Source organism: Manduca sexta, chromosome 3 (genome assembly GCF_014839805.1).
Source record: "Manduca sexta isolate Smith_Timp_Sample1 chromosome 3, JHU_Msex_v1.0, whole genome shotgun sequence".
Taxonomy (NCBI): domain Eukaryota; kingdom Metazoa; phylum Arthropoda; class Insecta; order Lepidoptera; family Sphingidae; genus Manduca; species Manduca sexta.
In genome coordinates this window covers 8,931,639-8,951,763 of record NC_051117.1, presented here as the reverse complement: position 1 = coordinate 8,951,763, position 20,125 = coordinate 8,931,639, and the positions used below count along the sequence as shown (strand labels likewise).

The window sequence follows — 20,125 nt, the reverse complement described above, 5'->3', positions numbered from 1 at the left end:
GGTAAAAAGAGTAAAGACAACTAAATTTGTATTAAATTTTTATTTCATAAATCATAATCAACTGCAATTTATGGGATTTTTAATATTTCTCCTCAGGTCGTTCTCCATCCCAGTTAACAATTCTGCTATCAAACCATACATATTCGCCCTTCACGGAGTCGGGAGCGTCCAACGCTATGTAGAGCGGGGCGGATGCTCCTTGGTCTATTGTTAGGGGACCTTGATGGTTCGACATGTCCGTGTCAACATAGCCTGGGTGAACTGCATTTACCTTTATATCTGGAAATAAAAACAAATGAATTTTAATATAATTTGTTATTTATCTTAGAGACTAGATAAATAACAAATTCTGTCTGTCTGTCTGTATTCAAGCCGTAAGATGTTAGCGTAGTTGTATTCCCGCTTGAAGAATAATGTACTGTCATATTGGGGTTACTATTTAATGGCTGGTTTATTGTTAAACACAAGTCAACCAACTACTTAGTTTAGCACGTCATTTGGTGCAAAAAATAAAAGAGACGGGTATTTAAACCTAATTATTCTTGAAATATTATGTGCTGCCACCTTGTGGAGTACCTAACTACATAACTATGCTTTACATTACGACTTCACGTTAACAATTATTACTTATTACTTTACCTCTATCGCTGAGTACTCTATGCTGAATTTTAGTCAAAGCTGTAACACCCACTTTGGACACAACGTATGAGGATTTGCCCCATTCAGCTTCTTGGGTTCCTTGTTTAGCAGCGTCCACATATTGCTGCATCAATGCAGATAATTCGTTCACAGTCAGCTTGGGATCTATGAATCTTTTTCTCAAATCCTCACTGGGTATGTGACTCAAATGACCTAGAGAGCTGGATATGTTGACCACCCTTCCGCCATTTTTAACGATAGGGAACAAAATATCGCAAACAGAAACAAGTGAGAAGTAATTTACAAATATTGTTTGCTCAGCTTGTACTGCTGCTGGTTCTGTAGAGGTTTGAGAAAAAGCAATCGCTGCGTTGTTGACTAATATATCGATTCCATCGTATTTACTCTTTATGTAGTCTCTAAATCTTTCGATGCTCTTATTGTCGGTAATGTCGAGTTGGTGGTAACTTGGGTTTAGGCCTTCTTTATTTAAATCGGCGACAGCTTTTTTCCCGCGTTCTTCATTTCTCGAAGTAAGGTAAACAGTTCCATCAAAACGTTTGCAAAGGCCACGGACTATAGCGAATCCTATTCCTTTATTAGAACCAGTAACAACTGCTACTTTAACAGACATTTTGTTATGATTTTTCGGATGAAAATTTTGTTTACTAACTAAAATTTCAGGCAACCACTTGTATTTATACAAAACGTTAACGTTGTATACCTAACTGATAAGAACTGGTTATTTGTGCTGGTGGAAAAAAAGCGATAGCACGATATAAACATTTTATCAGACAGATATAATTATACCTAAATGATAAGTGTAGGTCCACATAGGTGGGCCAGCAAATTATCTATTGTTAAATTGTATTTCGTTTATGAACATAACAGTTGGTTCTGAAATTATAGCAATTACTTAAATAAAAAAAAAACTTTTTACTAAAAAGTAGTTGGTAAGTATATAAAGTTTAGAGTTTAACATGTTTTTAAAATCGGCATATTGTCATCCCAGCTCAAGCTGTAACACAGTTTAGAATAAAGAAATATTTTGTACAAAATTTTTAAAATAATGTCAACATTATCAATTTAACTGGGGGTTATTATTTTTAATTTCTTAATATCCAGCAAACAACTTGAGCATACTTATGGGTATTTGTAAGAGTGCAAGTGTAGCTACACTAACATACAAAAAATTTGCCCACTACATGGTAGTGTTCAAATTTTTAACTGACCTAAAAAAAGATGGTTCTCAATTCTAGTGTTTTTTTGTTGTTTTTTTTTTAGCTATTATACCTACAATATTTCCATACCTCTTATAATGCTCTCATATAATATTAGCAGAGTATTTAATTGGGAAAAAGATTATCCTTGGTTTTATGTTGGTAAAAGTTTCATTATAATAAACAAATGTATATTCAAGTAATACATTATCTATATCTATACTTATAATAAATCTGTAGAGAGGTCAATTCTGTACATGAAATATATTTCAAAAATAACTATCAGGGGGTGATTAGGGATCGATACTGATGCCAAAAATGCAATTAGTTAAATTTTTGTCTGTCTGTCTGTCTGTCTTTCTGTCTGTCTGTCTGTCTGTCTGTCTGTCTGTCTGTCTGTCTGTCTGTCTGTCTGTCTGTCTGTCTGTCTGTCTGTCTGTATAACCGTTATAGAAACAAAAACTACTCGACGGATTTTAACGAAACTTGGTACAATTATTTTTCATACTCCTGTGCTGGTTATAGTATACTTTTCATCACGCTACAATGAATAGGAGCAGAGCAGTGAAGGGAAATGTTGGGAAAACGGGAGAAGTTACTCCATTTTTTAAGCTTCCGTCGCGTGTGCAACCTTAATGGTTAAAGCTACATAGAAATCATGTATGACGGAAATGTTCTCCTTAAAATTATGTAAAAAATATCCCACGACAGCATATGTCTATCTTTTATGGTTGACTCACAATGACACGTGTAACTCCCGATAGCTTAGCAGTTCGAAGCTTTCTCATTATATTTGTTTACTAATCTTAGGAACTATCGGTCCAAACTGAAAAATTCTTTTTGCGTTGGATAGCCCTTTATTTGTGGATTGCTATAGGCTTTTATATCATCACGCTATACCCAATAGGAGCGGAGCAGCAATGGCTAATCTCTGGAACTACCGGTCCAAACTGAAAAATTCTTTTTGCGTTGGATAGCCCTTTGTTCGTGGAGTGCTCTAAGTTATATATCATCACGCTATGACCAATAGGAGCGGAGCAGTAATGGCTAATCTTAGGAACTACCAGTTTGAACTGAAAAATTCGTTTTGTGTTGGATAGCCCTTTATTTGTGGGGTGCTATAGGCTGTATATCATCACGCTATGACCAATAGGAGCGGAGCAGTAATGAAACATGTTACAAATACAGGGACAATTTATTAGTTTTGAGAGCTTCCGTTGCGTGCGCTGCGTAAACGGTTAAAGTTATGCAACAATGATGTATGACGGGATTATTCCTCTTAAAAAGTTCTAAAAAAATATATTATAAAACAAAGTCCCCCGCTGCATCCGTTTGCCTGAACGTCTTAAACTCAAAAAATACCCAACGTATTAAGATAAAATTTTGTTATGGAGACAGTTTGAAACCCTGGGAAGAACATAGGCTCCCGGGAAACTACTACTTTTATAATGGAAAACTTTAGCCTGAAAAACTTTATAACGCGGGCGGAGCCGCGAGCAAAAGCTAGTACTAAATAAAATGTAATCTTTATTTTTTGCAAGCAATATTTATTTTCTTCAAATAACAGATATAAAGAGTAAAGACTAGTTATTTTAAAATTGCATATAATTTTACTTTGAAAATATACAGACTTTAGTGGAATACAAAAATAATTATTTTAACAATAACATATGAAACTTAAAATGTATTTTAGTAATGTTCAATATTTTTCTTCAGGAATCTGACCATCCCAATTGACAATTTTGCTGTTAAACCAAATATATTCCCCCTTCACAGAGTCTGGAGCATCCAAAGCAATGTATAGAGGTGCGGATGCTCCCTGGTCTATAGTCAGGGGACCTCTGTGGCTGCTCATGTCTGTGTCAACATATCCTGGGTGGACTGCATTCACCTTTATATCTGGAAATAAAATAGAAAGGCTTAATCAGGTGTTTTTTTTCTAAGCTGAACTTTGAAACTAGAACCTAGATCTCTTGTATTGAAAAATCTTAAGATGATGCATTGTCTACATTCAAGTGGCGACTAATGATTGTCTTAGTTGAATTATGTGCGTGATATGACACCACTCTGAGTTTTTCCTCTCCATATAAGTCCAGAGTGTAGAATTATTCCCATACATGACAACAGGCTTGTCCCCTATCCCAATATAACATAGAATACACAGGCAACAACTGAGTTTCCTGGTTACATCCTACTGTTCTGCCTACCCCTTCTGGTACTAAGCCGTGTTGTGCTTGATATAGCTATAATTCTGACTAGAAGATATTTTACTTGTATAGTGTAGTTACAGTTTCATGGCTGGGTCATTGTTTACCATTAGACAGGGTACCCTAGTTAAATGCCTGGTTCTGCGAATTTGTAAATGTGATAAACATTTTATTATAATTAATATTAGGCAACTCTTATTTTTAAGTTGTAAGTAACCAATCAATAGGATTTTAGTAGTGGAACTTTACATTTATAATATTTTCGACTGGCATTGAACATTGATAGTGTTTAAACACTTGATGTTATCAATATCTTACCTCTATCGTTGAGTAGTCTTTGCTGAATTTTAGTCAAAGCTGTAACACCCACTTTAGACACAACATATGAGGATATGCCCCATTCGGCTTCTTGCGTTCCTTGTTTAGCAGCGTCCACATATTGCTGCATCAACGCAGATAATTCCTCTACAGTCAGCTCCGGGTCTTGGAACCTTTTTCTCAAATTCCCGCTAGGTATATGACTCAAATGGCCACATGAGCTGGAAATGTTGACCACTCTTCCGCCATTTTTGACGATTGGGAACAAAATATCGCAAACAGAAACAAGTGAGAAGTAATTAACGAAGAGTGTTTGCTCGGCTTGTACCGCTACCGGTTCTGTAGAAGCACTTTTAAAAGCGATTGCCGCATTGTTGACCAATATATCAATTCCATCGTATTTACTCTTTATGTAGTCTCTAAATCTCTCGATGCTCTTATTGTCGGTAATGTCGAGTTGGTGGTAACTTGGGTTTAGGCCTTCTTTATTTAAATCGGCGACAGCTTTTTTCCCGCGTTCTTCATCTCTTGAAGTAAGGTAAACTGTTCCATTAAAACGTTTGCAAAGTCCACGGACTATAGCGAATCCTATTCCTTTATTAGAACCCGTAACAACTGCTACTTTAGTAGACATTTTGTGCAAAAAATTCCGTGAATGTTTGATATTTATTTACGAACTACTGGAATAAATTATCACCACGTATCTATTTATTCACTAACTTAGCGTTTCAATTTTCACTGATAAAATGTGTTTATTTAGCATTCATAAGGAGGAAAAACGAGATAGTATGATTTAAATAAATCAAGAGAAACGGAGACAGCTATATATGTTCAATGATTGTTTTTATGATAGATATGCAAAGGTCACTTATAATATATCATTGATATCAGGAATCACTAAGAAAACTTGGATTTCAAACATTTCTTTGCTTGGGAGTGTATTAAAGTTATCTACTCTAAATTTTAAATCCTTTCTCCTGAGTTCTGAGTAGCTGTTAATAAAAGTACTTATTTAGATATCTTATTTGTATATGGTTAGCGAGGGTAGGACTCCGCTTGCCATACTTGCTGTTCAATTTCCCCTATAGTTCAAGGCTGAACCACAATTTGATGACTTCATAATTGTAATTTAAGTATAATCAATGGTGGTCTTAAGAAATCTGAGGCTCTGGGCAGGAGATTTTTACTACATTGCCGAAGGGCTATTTTTGTACTCCTGGGAAGCGTGTGTCCCCTCGAAACGTGAGGTCTTCAGCGATTATCCTGTTTGCCATCCGCTACTGAATAATGTACTGCTTCATAAGATACATTATTTGGCATGGCTTTCTGGTTAACTTTTTTTTGTTAATACCCAGTATATTTAGGCATTAAGTCGAATTCGAAGTCATAGTCAGGTTCTGTGGTGCCCTTTACGCAGTCAACACTCTCCCTATCGATCCCTGTTTTATGGACCGAGATGAATTTGTGAAATTTATTATCACCCAAAAATTATCTACCTTACCTGGTTAGTCAACCATATTTTATCGAAATTTAGCAACCACCGTGAGAATTTCTGCTAAGAAGTAGCTAGAGACCACAGAAAGATAGCAATGTATGTGATATGACTATCATAGTGTTATGGTTTGTATAGATAGTGTCCATATTATTCTTAAAATCCTTTCTTCATAAAAATTGCCATATAGATATCTGTATGCCAATATAATTACATAGGTACATATAGGTACATTTCCTTCTTTCAGTTCCAAATTTAGGGCTAATTCAATAAAACCACTGTACTATAATCTTGAATTAGTTTATTTTTCTGCGAAAGCACCAACATATTCCACATTAATAATTTTCTGTTTATAATTTTTCCAAATATGCATATAAACTTTAAATACTAAGTTAACACTAAAACTATGGACGACAGATATTAATAAACCCTAACTTTAGTCTTAATTAAAAATACAGCTACGTGAAAGTAGAACAACACATTTATACCGACATAACATTTAAAAAAATATTGAAGGCACTTTATTTTGACACAATTTAGCCTTTTTAAATTATTTTATTAACATTTGCTCGCAAATTTAGTTATTATTATTATTTTTTTATACATGCACCCCACAGCACCTGATGGTAAGTGGTATGGGGTCCAATAGAATGTCGACTGACGAGAGATGATTACTTCTCGACAGTCGACACAATTATGCCGGCCTGTTGGAACAGGATATATGTAGGCTGATCTCGGAACGCGACACACGTGGGCCAATATGGCAGGTTTTATCACCTTGTGTACGGTGGTCGCTATCCTGGCCGATTTAAAATATATCCATCATGAGCAAATTTATTATTTCCTTGCTACCGCGTTTCTTGGAGTAATATACAGTGTATTAATCTATTAACAGTTTCAGAATATCTAGAATAAATTGAGTAATTGCACATATTTATCTCTACGAACACTCGCAAACATTTCTTTATAATATTAGATATACATCTTTCATCAAACATCTCTTTGTGCAACTCTAATTAAACTTAATAGTAATAAAAAAATATACTGGTCATTATTTTAAGATATTTCAATATCTTTTCAGTTTGTTTCTAGACATACATTATTTCGTTTTTGTAAAATAGGAGTTGATGCATCTATTATTAGTCTTGGCTACTCCAGTGTGTAGGTAGTTGGATTTTTTCCTAGTGCCACACACAAACACACAACATCATGCATATATCCCCGAAGGGGTATGCAGAGATGCAACGAGGGCACCCACTTTTCGTCAAGTGTTCCGTCCCATGATGTGACAGGGGGCGAGCCTATCGCCATATCAGGCACAAATTCCAGACTCCGGGCTGATACTGAGCAGAAAAACTCAAATTTCACTTTGCCCGATCCGGGATTCGAATTCAAGACCTCAGAGCGCTGCCGTTCAACTACGCCACCGAGGCAATCAGTGGCTTGACACCAAATATAATGTCTAACAAGTGATACCAAAAAGCCGCCAGATTTATTGCAATAATGCCCGATTTCAATAAACAGCCCCAATCCATACAGATCACTGGTAAGTATAAACCAATCAAAATAAATCATTTGTTCTTCTTTGATTACTGGCGATGAGCTTGCTTATGGAGCAATTCCGCCAATGTCACGTTGTTACAGACTGCAGACTTCTGAGGTAATATAGTTGAATGTCTTTACATTGGAGACTTGTTAATGGGAGAAAATGAATAAAGGGGATTGACAGTTGTTAAGTGAGATATTAAATGTTTTTTCTTTTCTTGTTAGCATATTGAATTAATGTTTTCTCTAAATGTTAGTGATCGACACTACTAAAAATATACAAAACACAACAAAACACAATTCAATGGGAATTAAGTAATAATAAAGAGATATCCTGTATTTTTAAAAGGCTTAAATACAGGATCCCACTGACATGTGTAAGATTATTTGTTATTATGTCAAACATAGTTTATACTGCTTGGTGGTTTTTCTGTCAATCCAAAGGTAGCATTTAAGATCATTCATTGAAATTAGCCATTAATATTAGTAAGAACACATGTCTGTTCATGTTACTTGACAGCTGTTTTCTGTACGATCTCAATCTCAATCTTCAATCTGATCCCGAAGATGAACCAATCAAAATAACTCATTAATAATCATGTAAAAAATACTGTTGCCACACTTATCGTCGCCCCTGTCAAAACTACCTTCATTATAATATTATAACACCAGTTTTTCCTCTTTGATGAGTTGTCAAACATTGTAAAAGGCCACATTGAACAGAGAGGCATTTTCCCTAACCGTTGCAAAGTCAATGTGTAGCACTTATAGTGAATTATTGTGATATATCTGACTATATTAAATTCCACCAACTACTGTGTAGGCGCATTACTACCATGTATTAATCCTCCTATATAATCCTCATATATCATATCCTTCTTATAATACTTTGTTCTGATTGGTAAATTTTTGAGATAGATTGAAAAAGCGATTGGGATCATTAATTGGAAATGGCGATTATCCAACACATCGCAATAGTAGATTGCATCATCAACATCAATTTTTTTTACCAGGAAAAATGCACATACATTTTGATGTTTCGAAGTCTCATAACCTGGACTGCAAAGATTATGATCAGTTAATCCTGATCAAAAGGCTCATCCGGCTTAGCGCTCAGCATTCAGTAGATAAGGCACAGCATCGTCAATACTGACGTCTCCCAGGAAGCCCACGAAGAATACATCCTCCAGGAAAGGTCCCGGGAAAGCCCGGAGCGGAGGTAGCTGCAGGAGCAGGCGTGAGACCCTTTCTTCGTCTGGTTGGCAGACGTTTTTCAAAGAGCGGAGGACTTTTGACTGGTATTCTTGGAGCTTGCGTGTTAGGAAGTCTGGGACGCCGTCTGTGGGATTAAATAACATTAAATTCTATTTTATTCTTAGGGTTACAATCAATAAACGACATTGATTGTTACAAATTAGGTACGGAGATAATTTGAGACCTTGAGGACAAAGGCTACTATTTACATGGTAAGATATATAGCGGGACTTTTATCCCGTACAGCTATCCCGCGGCCGAAACCGCAACAAAAACCATAATATATGAGCATCATACTAAAAGTGAAATTTACAAAAATATGATTTAGTATATTTCAATAAAAACTACCATGCTTAATATATCATGGCTCTGGATTAGCATTTTATCAGTTACATTTATGTTAAAAAAATACATAATGCACACACAAGCTAATTCACTTACATAATGGCCTGTGGTTCCAACATATAGGTTTTTTAGTCCAAAATGTTGGCTATAGGACAAAGATACTAACTCAAGCGGAGACATGAGATAATTTGCTCATCATAAAAGTAACAGGAAGTCATTGTATACAGGCCGCTTTCTATAAATTGCGGTGGAAATGGTTGTATTTTATGTTCAGCAATGAACAATTTGATGATGATGAAAGACAACCCTTACCTGGTGAGAATAGGCACAGGGTCCTGAGGTGTGCGTGCTCTCTCTCATTCACTCGCAGCTGCTCAATGGTGGTGATGAACTGCTGCAACCGCGTCAGGTTGCCGCTGATCTCCGCTATGCGCTCATCCGAGTAGTCAGCCGCTGTGATCTGATATGATTAAGTTATTATAATGATGCAAGAAATGATATTGTATGGTCAGTTTCTGTTGCCCAGCCCAAATTTAGAAGATAGTCTAGTTAGTGTAGTTAGCTTTTTGAGACTGAATGCGGCACATATTTTTTTGGGAAGCAATGTGTGTGCGGTTGTTCAAAAAAGTGTTTAAAAATAACCTTCCTAAGACTGCTTTACTCACTCGCGTCGTGTAACCAAAAGCCACTACGGACAGTACTGTGGGTGGTGTGCCGTCTTGGTGGATAGTTCATTGGTTTGGTGTTTCAGGCCACATAAAAATAAATAATAATAATATCAGCCCTGTATTATATACTTGCCCACTGCTGAGCATGGGCCTCCTCTACTACTGAGAGGGATTAGGCCTTAGTCCACTACGCTGGCCTAGTGCAGATTGGTAGACTTCACACACCTTCGAAATTCCTATAGAGAACTTCTCAGATGTGCAGGTTTCCTCACGATGTTTTCCTTCACCGTTAAAGCGAACGATAAATTCACAAAGAATACACACATGATTTTTAGAAAAGTCAGAGGTGTGTGTCCTTGGGATTTGAACCTGCGGACATTCGTCTCGGCAGTCCATTCCACACCCAACTAGGCTATCGCCGCTTAGGCCACATATTAATACTCAATGTCTGAGGATAACTTCAACAAAGTACTATATGTACTTTTTGTGTACTACTGGTAAGAGACTTATTGCCCTTATCATTAAGATTACACCAGTCTACTCGTCATTTAGATGTTTTTAAAAATTTGGCCCTTTTTATATAGGCATGACTGTCACCATTGCAACTGCTGGTAAGTAGAGTTGGGCCCAGGTAGTGGCTATTGACGCTTTTTGCCAGTCGACAGAATTATGCGAGCCTTTTTATGATCGAATATACACAAGCTGACCTCTTTATGTGGCACTACAATAGCTTCAACACCTCGTGTATGGTCTTTATCCAGGGGATACGAGTATCCTGACACCTGCAAGCTATATGCATCATGTTGTAGCTACACTCATCATATTAGAGCTACCTGCATCATATTGTAGCTACCTGCATCATATTGTAGTTACCTGCATCATATTGTAGCTATACGCATCATATTGTAGCTACCTGCATCATATTGTAGCTACGTGCATCATATTGTAGCTACGTGCATCATATTGTAGCTACCTGCATCATATTGTAGCTACGTGCATCATATTGTAGCTACGTGCATCATATTGTAGCTACGTGCATCATATTGTAGCTACCTGCATCATATTGTAGCTACGTGCATCATATTGTAGCTACGTGCATGCATCATATTATAAACTCATAAACTCACCTCAGGCTGAGCCAAGTCCGCGGACCTGTCCAACCCGCCGGAGCTAGCGCGCTCCCGCAGCACCGAGTGCAGATGGCTCACCAGCAGCGGTAGTAATGTGGTCAGAGACAGAGCAGCAGAGAACTTCGCCAGCCCCAGCACGAACAACTCCGGCCAGCACTTCTTGAACAGTGTCACTTGGATTTCGAATCTGTAATGAATGGTAGTTATCACAGGATTAGTTGTAATTTTGGTATGGAAAGTTTTTTATTTGCAGGTATAGTGACTTGGGAGCTGAACCTAACTGAAAAAGAATAGTTTTTTAGGGATAAATGCCAGTTCTTACTGGCTTATTGTGACGAATTGTGTTTAGCGTAAACTGGTATACATCTAGTAGACTAGCAGTGGCGTATGTGCAGAGACTCATAACTCCTAGTCTTTGTTGATTAGACCATCATGCATACCCGCATACAATATTTATCAGGCGTAGTGTTTTTGACCAAATTTTAAAAACAAGTCGGGCAGCAGGTCCGCGCTATAGTACGTATGTGCTGTGTACTCACGGTAGCGCAGCGGCGGCGGGCACGGCGCGGATCCAGCGCGCGGTGGCGGCGAGCAGGCGCGCGCCCGCCTCGCACGCCGCGTGCAGCCGCAGCGGCGCCGGCGCAGCGCCCGGCAGCGACAGCGTCAGCGGCGACGTGCCGCACAGCGACGCGCCCTCTTCTAAACACACAACGTTCAATGTATTATGTGGAAATCTGTTGAGGTCGATACAAACTCTACGCAGTCAGTAGCAGGAGGCATAGTGCTTATGACGTATGTCGATTTCAAGGTAATATGAGTATGAGACTTGACTAAGTTTCAGAATATCGAAAATAGAGAATGGTCATAAAAATTAAATTAAAACTGAGTGTGAAATAACAACTTAATCACTAAATATCCAAAAGTTTGCAATAATCACGATCATTAATATTAGGGCCTAACCTACTCTAGCTAGAGAGAAATTAGATGATACCCTACCATCATTCTGCTGCGTCTCGGCGGCAGCATGCAGCGCGGAGAGAGGCATCTCTGCCGGAGTCGCGCCGTATGCAGACTGAAGATACTCGTTTATTGCACCTGTCAAATAATATTATAAAAAAAAATTACAACATGAAGAATAAATTTGTTTTTACCACGGTACAAATCATACACCTTATATGTAGTTTAAATTTTGAATCTAACTTTGAAATACCCTGTAATTTATAGTACCGATTGGTTGAAACTTTGTATCCCGCCATAAAAACACTCTGTAGATTATAATAGTGATGTACTCACCGAACTGACCCATTTTGAACAGATTCTTTGCGAGCTGTGTCTGCAACATTATTTGCTGTCTGCGAGCGCCCTCGATGTCACTCGGAGCGCCGGGATTTAAGTATGGTGACACTGAAAGAAAAATACGATTATGAATGTAACATGACCTAATGTCAGATTTGACAGAAAGATTTGGTTATTTTTATAAAAGGGAAGTAGTATCAAACTAATTTCAAACATCAGAATAAATAATATTTTAGTTTCCATGTGATATTTATCTCGTATGTGTAAAACCGCATTGCTTTGGGCTTAATACCTTTTTAATTTTGATTATTTAATATTGGGCGGTGTTGTTACTAGAACTTGTGGGCAGGTTGACATTAAGCTTCAGGTGAGCAGATTACTCAGGCACTAAATGAATAATAATAATACCAGACATGCATTATATAGGCTGTCTTACTATTAGGCATGGGTCCTCTCTACCACTGCGTTAAGATTTAGTTCACCACGCTGGCCTAGTGCGGATTGGAAGACTTCACATCCCCTCAAAATTCTTGTAAAAAACTCAAGTATGCATGTTTCCCCACGATATTTTCCTTGACCAATAAAGCAAGCGATAATTCACAAAGTATACACACATCTATATATATATAAATCAATTGCTGTTCGTTAGTCTCGCTAAAACTCGAGAACGGCTGAACGGATTTATCTTATCTTGGTCTTGAATTATTCGTGGAGGTCTAGGGAAGATTTAAAAGGTGAGAAAAATTCGAATAATTGCCGGGAAAATCCTCAAAACAGCATTTTTCTATTTCCCATACAAACGTTTTCTAAATAAAATGGAGAGTCAATTTGTAATTTATTACCGCTGCATAAAGTTCAAATTCGCGTGCGCGTTGGAGGATCTAATATCGCGTTCTGAAACTCAACAAAAGTGAAAGTGAATCGCGAACGCGACAAAATTGCATAGTCTCAAAATACATAGTACATAAATAGTGGTCGGCTTCGAGAAACACAATTTTAGCTAACTTCAGTTGTTAATATAATATATAACTCAAAGGTGACTGACAGTGATATATCAAGGAACAGCCCAAACCATTGGACGGATCGGGCTAAGACTTTACATGCATAAAGCTACTATGACGTAGGCATCCCCTAAGAAAGGATTTTGATAAATTCTACCCTTAAGGGGATAAAATAGGGGATGAAAGTTTGTATAAATGTTCTTAGATTTTCGACTGATTGAACTGAAATTATAGATTGGGGATAAAATTAGTTTGAACCTATAAGTACCGGGAAAATATGTAGCAAGACTTTTATCAAACAGTGGAATTTTATCCTGGAAAACACCTTCACGCGGGCGAAGCCGCGAGCAAAAGCTAGTAACTTATAAAAAGACCGGTGCATGCCCTTGGATTTTGAACCTGTGGTCATTCAACTCAGCAGCCTGTTCCACCATCAACTACACAATCACAGCTAAAAAAGAGTTATTCATATTCCAACTGCTATGTTTCCATGTATTTGTAATTATATTATTCACCTGGATTGCCTTTATTGAACGCGACGGCTGCAGCTAGAGCAAAGTTGATAGCTGGAGCGGCCGTGGACACCGCGCCCATGCTGTCTGAAGGCTCTTCCTTTGGGTTTATCTGTATTAACAGTGTTATTGTTTGGTTAGAATTCCAATAAAAGCTTCGGGAAGAAAATTTTATTAGCGATGAAAGGTTATTGAATATGGGGAATTAATTTTTCTTTGATCATACATATAATTGCCATTTTTTATTCATGGCCTTGCAATAAAATATTCAGAATTAGTTTATTATTATCAGTTAGTAAAAATATATATTGAATGGTAGTTTTTAAATATTTTTTTTTAATTTTTAGAAGGAATTTGATCTGTAATCTTGGCAATTTTCTTGCATTTATAAGCAACATACCTCACTTCTTACTCTATCTCTCGAGACATTATTTCCAGCTCACCTGCGCCTGCGCCTGTCCCGCCAATCCCAGCAGCTTCGAGTACGCCGCCTGCCTGTCGTGCATGCCCTCGCGCGGCTCCCCCTTGCTCTTGTCGACGATAGGCTTTCGCTCGTGCTGGACCGCTGTGCGATACAGAGCAAGAATTACTGCTCACAACATATGTTGGCGTGTGTTTATGGACGATAGACTTTACGGTGGGATGTTTAGAGTCGAAATTTAGAAATTTTCAAAGTACTTTCCAATTTACATTTGGGCTATATGAATGAAACACGATATTTCTAAATTGTTGAGGACTGAATCAAGTATAGGGGTTTATAAAACTTAATAAATGTAAATTATTAGCAGATTACATTTAAAATTTATTGATATTATTGTTTGTGGCAGTTGGTCTTTTATAGCTTTTTCAGCATTTCAACATAAAGCAAGCATGATTCTACATTAGTTTGAAGGCTATAGATGGTATAGTATCTGGGGAAGTGAGCCTTAACAGATGTCTCAGAGCAATATGCATTTTGTAATCCAAACTTGTTTAATCACTCAAACTTTTTGACAGGTCCGTTAAAAAAACGGTTGGGAGAGACATGTGTTCTACGAGTGGATTTCGTGTAGCTGGGGACAATGACAACCCAAATCACCAAGTAACATATCTCATAATTCAATAAAAAAATCAGTTTAAGCGATACAATATTGCCTCAATGAAACTATATCATAACAAAATATGTTATCATGCATAATTTGTCAATATATGCGAGACTCACAGTCGCTCCTCATGCCGCACGCGAGGCACTTCTGCAGCCGGCAGTACTGGCAGCGGTTACGGTGGTGTTTCGTCACCACGCAGTTCATGCTGCCGCGACACTGGTACCCCAGCTTCTTGCGGATCGAGCGCTTGAAGAACCCTTTGCAACCTGATAATGGACAATGTATTATGTGAGTGATGATACAATTCCAGGTGGTAGGTATTATAGGCATGATCTTTATTGGTAACAAATTTAACCTTAAAATGGTTGGAAGAATACTCAAGATATTTTTTTATATTATTTGTTATTTGGCAGGCAGTTTCGATTTGCCTATTTAATGCAATTTTCAATCCTGGTTTCACTTCCAATCAAAATATTTATCAAGTTTGTTAAACCTGTTCACATTTTCTGCTGTAACCACATTCTAGGGAAATTTATATAAACAACTTTGCCCAGATAAATTAATTTAACTGTGTACAAAAACACATATTTCCTGCAATCAATTTATTATTATTTGATATTTATGATGGAAATTAAGATAAGTTGCTTCATCTGGTAATAATTTTAATATAGCAATAGCAACTACCTTATGCACAACATAAGCCCCGCCATAGTGACCCATATGTATTATTGTTAGTTCAATAAGACCAGCAGCAGCAGCTCTTATCATTATACTCTGTGAACCTCACTACACTTACCAATGCAGTGGTAATACTTCACTGGACTCAATACAAATCATTTTCTGAATAAACCATATATGTACAATGCTGACATGATCACCTTGAAATTTTCTTAATTTTTTTAGTGTCATGGCAAAATGATCCTGCTGCCCCTGACGGCAAGTGGAGAGGGGTCCAATAAAACGTCAACTGACGAGAGATGATTACCCCTCGACTGTCAACACAATTAAACCTGTTGGAGCCTGATATGTGAAAGCTGATCCTGGAACACAATACACTTCTATGGGCTATTATGGCGGTATTAACACCTTGTATAGGTTGGCTGTGTACGTTTCATAATAAATTATTGATTTTACATTGCAGTAGTTATATTAAAAATATATACCTTCACAACTGATGGCACCGTAATGTCTGCCGGAAGCTCGGTCACCGCACACTATGCACAGTTCCACACCACCAACATCATCGCTTGTGCTGAACTTCATCTCCAACTGATCTTGACCCTCCATCATACCTGGAAAATTGAAATATATTTAGTTTTTATATATTATAATTAATATGAGAGTTTATTATTATCTATACATCACAACATAGTGTAAAACAAAGTTGATTTCTCTGTCCTTATGTATGCTTAAATCTTTAAAACTACGCAACAGATTTTGATGTGTTTTTTTTAATACATAAGAGTGATTCAAGAGGAAGGTTTATATGTATAATAATAACATCCATTAAATAGTGGAGAAATACTGTTATTTTGTTATGTTATACCCGTGCGAAGCCAGAGTGGGCCGCTATGTTTTTATATCCAACATTCACAGTTTTTCTGTAGTGTATTTAGTAACAGCATTGCACCCGTGCGAAGCCAAGGCGGGTCGCTAGTATTATTATAAAACAAAGGCCCCAAAAGTTGTCTGTAGGATTGATTTTCTCAAAATCTACTAACAGATTTTTGTACGGTTTTTACTAAAAGATCATGCAATTTCTTAAATTTAGGTGAATCCAAAAAATACTTTTATTTAAATGTTTGGATTTTTGTTATACAAACATGTAAGCTGTTAGATGAATATGCTTGAAATTTGGTATTCAGATAAACTACATCCTGGTTTAAGATAAAATTTAGACTACTGGTTTTCTGACTCAGTATTAATTTGCTTGGTAGGCATTGCTTGGCATTGAGTAATCCCAGTACTCAACATTATGTGTACAATTATACCAAACAATCATATTTAGAGATGTGGATAAAAGGGGAAGAGATGCCATCAGCCTTAAGTTGAGATAGATAACAGCTCCTATTTCCATTGACATTCTTTGTAATTTTAATGTTTTTGGCATTTTTCTTGTTTATGGGCAGTCATGGGACTTGCTACAGCGTTAAGTCGTCATTTAGTCAAATGATATTACTTACTACTCAGATAAACGATCGTATGGCATCGAGAGAAATACCACGTTAAATGATATATTATGCAGTTGTAATTGAATCACCAAGAGCAACCTGCACTCTTTAGATCGACTTCGTTTGCGACCAACCCAAAACAATGTGTTTTCAAACCTTTCACTTTTGAGTTTGGACAATTACAACACTCGAAAAACTTGTTCGCGTGTGTAGGCGGGTTATAGTAATATAAATCAACGCTAGCGGAGACACGGCTAAAAAAATCTCCCCGTTATGTTCATTGGACTGAGAAATAACACGGGCCATCGAAAAATGCCATAACTTACCGTAATTTATTCTTTGGAAATCCAATTTTTTTGCGACATTTATGTTAACTATATTACGACACACGTAAATCAATAATAAAAAGTTAATAAAACACTAATATAGCTGTGATAACTGTATTTTTCGTGGGATCAAAACTAAAAGAAAATGAAAACAAAATAAAAGAATGAACTGTTGAATGAAGATGCTATGACGTGACAAATTGTTCGGTAGGTTTTTTGAGTGGCAACTTTATTTGGTAGATTTTTACGTAAATTAAAGTCCACACAACGCGGCAATGGCCCGACTTACTACGGCAAAGAGAATTATAATATATATGTACTACGGGATAAGTGCGGAAAGGAGCCCCTCAACGTAAATTATAGTTTCATTACCTACGTAATTCTCGAGCTTTGACCTATAACAAAACTGGAGTTTATTAGAAAACTTTTTAATTAGCTGATTACTTTTTATATTTTATTATTATAAATATTTGTAAAAGAAAACATAAAAAAAACATGGCGAAAAGGTTATTAGCCAGATTCGATTTAAAAATGTGAATGTCAAACAAATTGTTGACACTTGTCAATGTCAACATTTCCATACCGCGTGTGTTTTTTGGTTGTAATCAATGAAATATTTTTCCGAATTTTCATGTGAAAAGTGCACTGTGCAAAATATATAAACAAAGAAACAGTCATGGCCTGTACGGAAATAGATAATATTATTGATAAGTTCAACACCTTCACAGAGAAACCCGTAAAATTTCTGACAACACAAAAAGAAATTAAAGATGATATTAAAAACTTAGTAAAATCATTGTATGATTACACTAAAGCTCAAGAAAAAAGTGAGAGGAAGAAGAAGAAAGGTGCCTTGAGTGAGTTGATAGTGGAAGACTTTGATGAGGAGCAAATATGGCAACAAATCGAACTACAGAACTCTGAAAATTGGGACCAGCTTGTGTGGGAAGTAGCTAACTGTGTGTCTGCATCAAATAACTTAACATTCCCTGTCAAGACTTCCGAGGATCAGGAGTCTGAGAAAAATGAGGCAGAGGACGAAGTCTCAATGTCAGATGAAGAAGAATTAATGTCCGATAATGAAAACTTACATTCTGAAACTGAGACTACGGAACGCAAGAAGACGAAAGCGGTGACAAAAAAATCAAAGTCCAAACCGTCCATAGTCGACGATAAATTCTTCAAATTGAATGAAATGGAGCAATTTCTTTTGAAAGAAGAAAAAAATGAGGGCAAAGCAGCTGCTTCGGACAGTGATAACGAATCAGTGGATTACTTCGAGGATATTGATGATGATGAGGAAGAGGAAACAGAAAGAGATGTGATGTACTCGGATTTCTTTGACCAGGCTGATGGTCAGGCGAATGAAGAAGATACACATGATGAGAATGGCGATATATCCAATGAAGAAGGCATGTCTGATGAAGAATTTAAAGAACCTGAGAAAGAGAAAACAAAGAAAGTTCGTTTTGAACAACCATCATCGGATGATGAATCTGAAGGCTCAGACAATGAAATAAACTTAAATAATAATGTATCAGATGGAATTAAATCTGAATTTGAATTGCGTCAACAAAGGCTCAAACAACAGATAGAAAGACTTGAGGAGAGAACTCTTAAAGAAGCTCCATGGCAATTGAAGGGTGAGGTTGACGCTAACAAGAGACCACAAAACTCTTTACTCCAAGAAGTTGTGGACTTTGATCTAACAAGCAGACCAGCTCCAATCATCACGGAACAAACTACAGTTACATTAGAGGATTTAATAAAACAGAGAATAAAAGACAAAGCCTGGGATGATGTTGAGAAGAAAGAGAAACCAGTTGACGATCAACTCGCGTTCCGTAAGAAAGAAGTACTTGATCACGCGAAAAGCAAGCTCAGCTTAGCTCAAGTTTACGAAGCAGAGTATTTAAAGCAGAAACAGGCTTTATCTGGAGAAGTTGAGGAGGAGAAAGAACCGGAAAGCCATAAAGAAGTCCGGGAAGCAATGACACAACTCTTCTCCAAGTTAGATGCTTTGTGCCATTATCATTACACACCCAAAGCTGCTCAAGCTGAGGTCAAAATTGTTACAAACACTCCAGCTATTTCTATGGAGGAGGTCGCCCCTGTGGCTACAAGTGATGCAGCATTATTAGCACCAGAAGAAGTTAAAAAGAAGCATAGAGGTGAATTTATGAGTAAAGAAGAACGAACGAAAACTGACAAAAATAGAGAAAGGAGGAAAAAGAAAAAATTGCAAAGAGAAAAAGGGAAAACGGTTAATGTTACAGAACATAGGAATACGAAGAAGGGTACGGAGGCTACTGATAAATCTGTGAAGACTTCTAAAGCTTTCTTCCAACAATTAAATGATGATTCAAATAGTTTAATTAAAAAGAAAAATAAGGGTAATGTTAAGAGACAGTGAAATAAAATATGTTGTTGATTTGTGAATTTATTGTTTTTTTATTTAAATTTTCTTTGTTGAATCTCATTACTCATGGATATCTTGTAGATGATTTAATGGTTCTGGTAAATACTTATTTACAGTTAGGTAGAATTAGTAACTTTTTTCTAAATATTTTATATTTACAGATTTTTTCTAAATTGCAAGTAACTCCTTTACCTACACAAAACATGTACTAATCTATTACAATATGTGAAGAAAAACCTGTACCCCTTTTCAGCATATTGCTCCCCTTTGACCCGGGTCTAAGTGACTGAAAATTTTTTTATGACTCTCATTGACATATTTATAAAAAAAAAAAAAATTGGATATTAAATACACGGCAAAGACTCGCATAGTACTACTTACTATACGGCTGTGCTAAGCGCAAAAGCCGTATGTCAGGGAGATTCGAGATAAAGAATTCGATTAAGAATTAATCGAAGTTTTGTAAATATAGTTTTATAGTTTTGTTACATACAAGC

At 36.8% G+C, this 20,125-nt stretch overlaps 4 protein-coding genes across 6 annotated transcripts; 1 reads left to right on the top strand and 3 right to left on the bottom strand.

The window, feature by feature from the left end:
* Nucleotides 1–21: 21 nt before the first annotated feature.
* LOC115449633 (carbonyl reductase [NADPH] 3) lies at nucleotides 22–1,377 on the bottom strand. Its single transcript, XM_030177496.2, has 2 exons — nucleotides 640–1,377; nucleotides 22–279 (listed from the first exon to the last, which is right to left on the bottom strand). Exons 1-2 carry the CDS (start codon nucleotides 1,271–1,273, stop codon nucleotides 80–82), a joined length of 834 nt encoding a protein of 277 aa, XP_030033356.1. The 5' UTR covers nucleotides 1,274–1,377; the 3' UTR covers nucleotides 22–79.
* Nucleotides 1,378–3,385: 2,008 nt separating this feature from the next.
* On the bottom strand, nucleotides 3,386–5,102 carry LOC115449637 (carbonyl reductase [NADPH] 1). The gene is made up of 2 exons (XM_030177503.2): nucleotides 4,385–5,102; nucleotides 3,386–3,758 (listed from the first exon to the last, which is right to left on the bottom strand). The coding sequence occupies exons 1-2, from the start codon at nucleotides 5,016–5,018 to the stop codon at nucleotides 3,559–3,561; spliced, it is 834 nt and encodes a 277-aa protein (XP_030033363.1). The 5' UTR covers nucleotides 5,019–5,102; the 3' UTR covers nucleotides 3,386–3,558.
* A 1,058-nt stretch (nucleotides 5,103–6,160) lies between these two features.
* LOC115449636 (orphan steroid hormone receptor 2) lies at nucleotides 6,161–17,435 on the bottom strand. 3 transcript variants are annotated; one of them, XM_030177498.2, is made up of 11 exons: nucleotides 17,210–17,435; nucleotides 15,876–16,004; nucleotides 14,829–14,978; nucleotides 14,071–14,192; nucleotides 13,631–13,739; nucleotides 12,112–12,222; nucleotides 11,815–11,913; nucleotides 11,358–11,517; nucleotides 10,816–11,005; nucleotides 9,333–9,480; nucleotides 6,161–8,760 (listed from the first exon to the last, which is right to left on the bottom strand). In XM_030177498.2, the coding sequence occupies exons 2-11, from the start codon at nucleotides 16,000–16,002 to the stop codon at nucleotides 8,528–8,530; spliced, it is 1,449 nt and encodes a 482-aa protein (XP_030033358.1). In that variant the 5' UTR covers nucleotides 16,003–16,004; nucleotides 17,210–17,435; the 3' UTR covers nucleotides 6,161–8,527. The 3 variants fall into 3 exon arrangements, with proteins under 3 accessions (XP_030033358.1, XP_030033359.1, XP_030033360.1); XM_030177499.2 differs by having other exon boundaries at nucleotides 11,358–11,514; XM_030177500.2 differs by having other exon boundaries at nucleotides 14,071–14,189.
* Nucleotides 17,436–17,761: 326 nt separating this feature from the next.
* Nucleotides 17,762–19,648, top strand: LOC115449635 (U3 small nucleolar ribonucleoprotein protein MPP10). Its single transcript, XM_030177497.2, has one exon. It carries the CDS (start codon nucleotides 17,886–17,888, stop codon nucleotides 19,620–19,622), a length of 1,737 nt encoding a protein of 578 aa, XP_030033357.1. The 5' UTR covers nucleotides 17,762–17,885; the 3' UTR covers nucleotides 19,623–19,648.
* Nucleotides 19,649–20,125: the final 477 nt, after the last annotated feature.

Bases quoted from the DNA above. Each gene is read 5' to 3' on its own strand.
- LOC115449637 (XM_030177503.2), bottom strand. From the start codon at position 5,018: ATGTCTACTAAAGTAGCAGTTGTTACGGGTTCTAATAAAGGAATAGGA. The intron at 3,759-4,384 runs GTAAGATATTGA...TTTTATTTCCAG, and splicing joins AAGACTACTCAACGATAGAG to ATATAAAGGTGAATGCAGTC.
- LOC115449636 (XM_030177498.2), bottom strand. From the start codon at position 16,002: ATGATGGAGGGTCAAGATCAGTTGGAGATGAAGTTCAGCACAAGCGAT. The intron at 14,193-14,828 runs GTGAGTCTCGCA...TGTATCGCACAG, and splicing joins GTGCGGCATGAGGAGCGACT to CGGTCCAGCACGAGCGAAAG. The intron at 8,761-9,332 runs GTAAGGGTTGTC...TTAATCCCACAG, and splicing joins CCTGTGCCTATTCTCACCAG to ACGGCGTCCCAGACTTCCTA.
- LOC115449635 (XM_030177497.2), top strand. From the start codon at position 17,886: ATGGCCTGTACGGAAATAGATAATATTATTGATAAGTTCAACACCTTC.
- LOC115449633 (XM_030177496.2), bottom strand. From the start codon at position 1,273: ATGTCTGTTAAAGTAGCAGTTGTTACTGGTTCTAATAAAGGAATAGGA. The intron at 280-639 runs GTAAAGTAATAA...TTTTATTTCCAG, and splicing joins TAGAGTACTCAGCGATAGAG to ATATAAAGGTAAATGCAGTT.